Below are 7,268 nucleotides of genomic sequence, written 5' to 3' on the forward strand. Positions count from 1 at the left end.
CTCTTCAAAGCTGTCAGTCAGACAGGGACATTTAAGTCTGTGGAGGTTCTTGCTGACTTTTTGTTTGTCTGTGCCCTGCCACCAGAGGTGGAGCCTACAGAGGCAGGCAGGCCTCCTTGAGCTGTGGTGGGCTCCACCCAGTGCGAGCTTCCTGGCTGCTTTGTTTACCTAAGCAAGCCTGGGCAATGGCGGGCGCCCCTCCCCCAGCCTCGCTGCCGCCTTGCAGCTTGATCTCAGACTGCTGTGCTAGCAATCAGCGAGACTCCGTGGGCATAGGACCCTCCGAGCCAGTTGCGGGACACAATCTCCTACTGTGCCGTTTTCCAGGCCCGTTGGAAAAGCACAGTATTAGGATGGGACTGACCCGATATTCCAGGTGCCATCTGTTTCCCCTTTCTTTGACTAGGAAAGGGAACTCCCTGACCCCTTGCACTTCCCGAGTGAGGCAATGCCTCGCCCTGCTTTGGCTCGCGCACAGTGCGCTTCACCGACTGTCCTGCACCCACTGTTAGGCACTCCCTAGTGAGATGAAACTGGTACCTCAAGCAGAAATGCAGAAATCACCCGTCTTCTGTGTTGCTGGGGCTGGGAGCTGGAGACCGGAGCTGTTCCTATTCGGCCATCTTGGCTCCACCCTCCTTGTTGCCTTTTTTGATTCACAGAAACTTCCTATATATTTATGATATTGTCTTTCATGTTAACTGTATCATAAAGCTATTCTTTTACTTATGTTTTCTCTTTAATATTTTTCCTTAAATTTTCTCTTTTTGCTGTAGATATTTTAAAGTTTGTTAGTTAAATCTGACTTTTTTTCAGTGAGGGAAGGAATTTGTATCTTGATTAAGAGTGAATTCTCATAGACCAGGTGCAGTGGCTCACGCCTGTAATGCCAGCACTTTGGGAGGCCAAGGTGGGTGGATCACTTGAGACCAGGAGTTTGAGATTAGCCTGGCCAACATGGTGCAACCCCATCTGTACTAAAAATACAAAAATTAGTTGGGCGTGGAAGTGCACACTCGTAGTTCCAGTTACTTGGGAGGCTGAGTCATGAGAATTGCTTGAACTCAGAAGGTGGAGGTTGTAGTGAGCCAAGATGGTGCCACTGCACTCCAGCCTGGACAACAGAGTGGGAATCTGTCTCCAAAGAAAAAAAAAAAAAAAAAAGAATGACTTCTCATAGAAGTTGGGAAAAAAATGACTTCACACCCATATTTTAAAATTATCAGAGAAAATCAACTGGAAAGAAGGAAAAAAGAGTGGTTTAATCCGGTTAAGGATTAAAAGTGATATATTTTGTCCATCACAGAATATTATTCAATAATTAATTTCTCAGTAAGTAAATTAATAAAAAATTAATGATTAAATGGCTATGCAGTCAACCTGATTGCTCTATAGACTAAGAATTTACAAAGTTAGTTATTGGCTTTATGAAAAATACAAAGCAGATCTTTTTTATTGATTTATCAACTTAGGTACACTTTAAGAGAAATGCAATTTTTTTGAGTGAGTCATGAAAGGCTTGTTTAACTTGCTTATTCCTGAGAGTATATATGAAAGGATTCAACATAGGTGATATGGATGAAATAAGCACTGACACACCTTTATTAATGTTTACTTCTTCTTTTGCAGATGGCTTGATATAGATGAAGATGCAGCTGCCATAAGTGACGGAAACCACAGTAACATGCGAAGAACAGGTAGAAAAGGCTTTTTTCTTTTGTTGAACAGAAGGGAATTTTAGAATTGTACTTATGATATATGTGTAGGAGAGAACTACACATACAAGAGTGATAATAAAGGTTAATACAGCAGAGGCTACAACCATCTGCTCAATTAATGATGTGTCTGAGCATGATATTTTCAGAATAGGCAATGTATCACAGCCAAAATGATTGATGACATTAGAGTCACAGAATTCTAGATGAAAACCTAAGCTAAGTGGTGGGAGGATAATCATAAGTGCTGCCATCCAACAACAAATAACCATTGTTTTGCACACTTTGTTGCTCATGATTGCCATATAATGCAAGGGTTTGCAGATGGCCATATAGCGATCATATGACATGGTAGCCAAAAGAAAAAATTCAGTTACCCCAAAGAGGTCTGCAAAAAATAGCTGAATGACACATGCATTATACGTTATTATTTTGTTCCCAGTTGAGATACTGTATAAGAATCTTGGAACACAGGTAGTTGTAAATGAGATTTCTAAGAAAGAAAAATTTTGGTGAAAAAAATACATGAGTGTTTTCAGGTGGGGATCCAACATGGTGGGGGTGATGATGGTCAGGTTCCCTGTTACACTCAACATGTAGGTGATAAATAGAAACATGAAAAGCAGAACCTGCAGCTGAGGATCTTCTGTCAGTCCCAGAAGGATGAATGTTGTTATTGCTGTGTGGTTTCTCATTACTGACTTCTGGATTTTTCCAAAACTACATGTAAATATCAGAGAAATTTGAACTGCAGCATTCAATAAAAAAGCAGCTAATGATGAACACTCTCATGCATGTTTCATTTATACAACATCATAGGTTTTACTTGTTGATCTGCAGAAGTTTATAGTGAGAATATAAATAACATATATGTATATGTTTTAGTACGTTGAGCTCCATTGATCTATTTATACAAAATGGCCAAATAAGATTATTTTATAAATTTTAGTCAATGAACTATAGAATAACTTTTCTTTATTAATCTTCTATAGTAATTAATTTATAGTGTATTAAACATTTTAACTCATTCTGAGTTGTGCCTTTTTATTGGATTGCATTATTTTTTGAAATATGACTGTTTTTTATGCTGCCAAATGTTTTTCTGCAACTCATAAGCTACATTAAAATAATTCGCTTTAGTTTCATCTCTTTGTTTTAAAATTTGGGAATTGTTAAAACCCTAAAATAAAACGTACATCAGGTTCCAAACAAAGCATTTCAATTCCCTCTAAGATGTATGTTTATTTGCTTTTTGACTGCTTTTTAATTGTTGGTTATTCATTATAAGAGAAAACCATCTTTTGACTCTAAGGCGTCCACGTTTATGATTTTACATATCTCTTCCAAGATTCATTATCTAAATCTTATATCTACTCCTTGGATAATGCTGTGTAGTATAATCTGATTATTTTTCAGTGCCCTTTTATCACAGTGCAAGACAGTTTTGATTATAATAAATGAACTGCTGAAAAATATAAAAACTATGTCTTCCTGTGTTCAGTTAGCTACTCAGATTAGAACAAGTTACACAACATGGATAAAAGTCAAGACAAAAATTGCTGAATATCCTCACCATGACACAATATTCTCTCCTTTTTCATTTCCTTCAGATCTACATTCTTTGATTCTACTTCCACAATATGCATTTGTTTCTCAATCTGTTACTCTATTATTTTTCACCTCACCAGATTTTTAAAAGTGCTTAATCAGTTGACTTCCTGTGACTTAACCCAGTATAATCATAATATAACAAACACAAATCTCTTGCTATGCTTCAGGCAAATCTCTTACTATGCTTCAGGCACTCTTTTAAGTATATTACATATATAATTAATATAATCCTTAGGACAACCTGTGAAGTAGGGAGGTATATTATCTCCACTTAAAAAATGAAAAAGCTGATTGACAAAGAGGTAAAGTATGTGGCCATTGTTTCAGGATAATAAGTGGCTGGAGAAACCCCAGAGTCCCAGTTCTTTAATCACTGCACTGTGTTTGTGGTGCACATTTTACCTGAATGTTTTAATTTCATGAAGACAATATTCTGTCTATTGGTAATTGAAACAAAGCTGGGGTTACTACATAGTTTATTATCTAAACTAAGATGCTTGAGAAACAAAGTGGGGGCAGTTAATAATTACGTTGATACAACTGGTGTAAACAGGGCTATCAAGAGCAAGAACTAAATGTGTGCCATTCTTTATACAATTACTTACTCTTTGATTCAGGTGTAATATTAGCGCTAATGGAGATTAAAAGTTGCCAAAGTTCAACTGGCTAATTTTCCCCATCTTATTCTTTATTTCTTTTAGTATATTGATCCCTCAATGTTTCCTTAATATTTCTTTCAGTGAAATAATAAGACTGAAGACTAGGTACTCTGTTATTCTGGGCTAAGTTTAATAGCTAGGTAGAAGTTGCTGTTATGTATTCTCAATCATATTGTTAGATATTTACAGGTTTCTAATTTGGAAGTAATGCCTTAAGAGCTTCAAATTTTCTTACCTTTATTAAATGCAAGAGAGACATAAAATAAGGCAATTTCTTATGGCTTTAGAACATGTCCCTCAGAAAGCCCTAATGCATCTACTACAAGAGCTTTAAACAATCAGTGTTTTTCTCTTTTTTGTCTAATCAAATAAGCACTGTCTTCTGCTAGTATACACCCAATATACTGAGCAAAATCTCAATGGTAGAGGAACACCATCACAGGGCAGAGATCTTAATCTAGGCTCAGGGTAGATAAAGCTTGCTGGGAAGGTAATACCCTTTTGAGAGAACATTATAATCAGAAGATGACTCTGTAACTCACACTTAGAACCTCTGTCCTGTTTTCTTCTTTTTCACTATTTCAATTTACCATCCAGTAGTTCTCTTGGTATTGGATTCAGCTTTGTTTGGGTCTTAAGACTCTTTCATCTTTGATATTTTGCTTTCCCTGAATCCAGTCTTGCATAAATATTAAATATTTAACAATATCATCATATTCGTATTGACTCAATACTGCTCTGCATATTTAATTTCCAGAAAGTATTTCAATTTGGCAAGAGATCAGAAATTCATAATAAGATCTCATGTAATATTTCAGTCTGCTGCTATTATGCACACTGTGCACTTGAATATATATATTTTTTGCATACCTGTGTGTGTGTGGCAGGGGAGAATTTTATTTCTGAATATTTCCCACCCAGAATTGATAATGATTTCTAGGCTCATCATTCTAGAAAAAAAAAGGCATTTCATAAATGATTGTAGGATCTTTCCATCAAATGCTAACATAAGTATTCAACATATTGATTATTTAAGCCTAACACTTTACTTAAAGAGAGAAATATATCATCACACTTCCCACTCTCCTCTCTCTTCCTGCCAGTATATATGCAACTGTACACTGAAATACACTGAAAATAAAGTAACAAACATGTTCACACTTACCCTTTAAGCAGTAAGTTATTTCATGACATCTGTTGACAGTTTATTTGCAGAAGCTCACAGTAAGAGAGGTTGAACAGGAATGACTGTGGAGTCATGTGAATGCTAAGTTTTCTCAAGAACCTGAAAAGGCCCTGGAAGTGCCCAGGGCCCTTTTTCACAGATTTTTTTTTTCCTCTGAAAGGGCTTCTGCCGTTTTAATCTAAGAAGCTATGTTTTTGTTCTCTTGTTGTCTAAAATAAAGAAATGCCCGGTGTAAAGTGTTGGGGATACAATGAGCTATTGGGTGATAAAGGATAGTTGATCTTCTGAACTTATCAGTCAGAAAAACATGTTTGGCCTTAAATGTTCATCTATAAAAGAAAAGAGTCAACAAACAATAGGGTCTTTGGAGCCCAGGTTTAAAAGTCACTAAGGAATCTTCATTGTAATAACTTTTGGCAATCAACCTCATACAGGCAACAATGGGGACAGAGCCCCTGGGGACAAAAAAATGCAACATCAGACATACTGTGATAGGACTGGACAATATAAGTCAAATAATAAGGTGTTTGTTTTTTTCCTTGTATTGTCTAAGGCAATAAAACTGGTATCGGAACACTTTCTCTACTTTTAAAAGGTAACTCATGGATATTGTGAAAAATATGAAGATAAAAAAAGACACATAGATAACCATTCAAATATAAGCACATAAGTAAACCTGCAAAAGCAGTTGTAATCTACCATTTTCATTTATTATAGCTGTTTTTAATGATCATGTTTAGTGACTGAATTTATATATTTTAAATCTCAATTTGATAATAAGTACCACCAGTTTGGAAACTTAAATTGTTTACATTTCTTCTTTGTAATGAAAATACTGCCCTGAAGTTTTTACATAATTGTCTTTGCACACATAACTGGTTATATACCAGAGCGTTCTCATAGGAGAAATTCTTAATTGTAGGTAGAAAATTTTTGCATTTGTATGGCTTTTGATATGCATTTCCCACCAGATATACTAAAAAATATGTGGTCTCAATCTGGAGAAAGAAACCATTAGAATAGATATGATTGGGTGGATAATCTTAATAGATCCTTTGGGCAGATTTAGGAACTTTCTTTATACTCGAAAGGGTTCTCTTGTAACTACACAAAGAGAAGAGTAGTTCAGTCGACATAATTTTGTTTTTCTTAGTCTAAAAGGACATCTCTAGATAGAGAGTAAATATGAGTAGAGATGTCAGAGAACACCATCTCCATGACAACAGCTAGACTATTGAAAATTTGGGGGCAATGCTGAGAGAAAAACAAGGTAGAAATGTGGAGCACTTAGATATTTAGAGACAGTTCCAAATAAACATTTCCAAACCTCATTTTATTCTCTTCCTTCTTTTGTATACTCGATTGACTATCTCCTTTTTTCTCTTTAACTAAAACACAGCATTCTTTCATTTAGTCAATATTTATTGAGAAACTATTGTGTATTCTGGTTACTGTTCAGGGTAGTAATGTTACATCAGTGAACAAAAAAGACAAAAATCCATGCAGGTCTTTATATTCTAATCTTAAGGAGATAGAAAATAATCAGATAAATTAGTACAGTATATAATGTTTTAGATGGTAAATGTGAAGAAAAAACAGCATAGTGTGAGAAAGATAGCAATGTGAGGAACATTTTCCACAGTGCATTTGAGGCAGGCTGTCACTGAGGAGGTCGTTTAATGCTGGAAACAAATATAAACTATTCTTAAGAATAATCACAATTCCTTACCTTTTCCTAAAGGTGAGTAAAATGGATTTCTGACTTAATGCTTAAGAAGTAGTACATTTGTAACACTGGAAGACAATATGACAAATAACGAAAAGTTTAAAATGTGTCTCATAGTAACCTGAAAAATGTCTTCTTGAAATTATGTTTGGAAACAAAATAGCATTATATGTTTCTGTAAAGCACAAAAAGACATTTAATATAGCTTTTTAAACAACAGTGGAAATTGTAAGCGAAGTACATTTCTGACAATAGAGCATGGCTTAATGGTTTATGCATTCAATAGAATGCCATATAGACTTGAAAATGATTAGCTACTTTCTTAGTCAGGGTTCTCCAGAGAAGCAGACCCAAAAGGAGATTTATGTATG

At 35.4% G+C, this 7,268-nt stretch overlaps 1 protein-coding gene across 1 annotated transcript; it reads right to left on the minus strand.

Annotated features, from left to right (window-relative positions):
* Positions 1–1,468: 1,468 nt before the first annotated feature.
* Positions 1,469–2,410, minus strand: LOC116480058 (olfactory receptor 6C68). The gene has a single exon (XM_032172020.2). The coding sequence runs from the start codon at positions 2,408–2,410 to the stop codon at positions 1,469–1,471; it is 942 nt and encodes a 313-aa protein (XP_032027911.1).
* Between the last annotated feature and the right edge of the window lie 4,858 nt (positions 2,411–7,268).

Source organism: Hylobates moloch, unplaced genomic scaffold (assembly GCF_009828535.3).
Source record: "Hylobates moloch isolate HMO894 unplaced genomic scaffold, HMol_V3 SCAFFOLD_13, whole genome shotgun sequence".
NCBI lineage: Eukaryota > Metazoa > Chordata > Mammalia > Primates > Hylobatidae > Hylobates > Hylobates moloch.

What these genes read in the sequence shown, in the direction of transcription:
- LOC116480058 (XM_032172020.2), bottom strand. Translation starts at nt 2,410, where the DNA reads ATGAGAAACCACACAGCAATAACAACATTCATCCTTCTGGGACTGACA.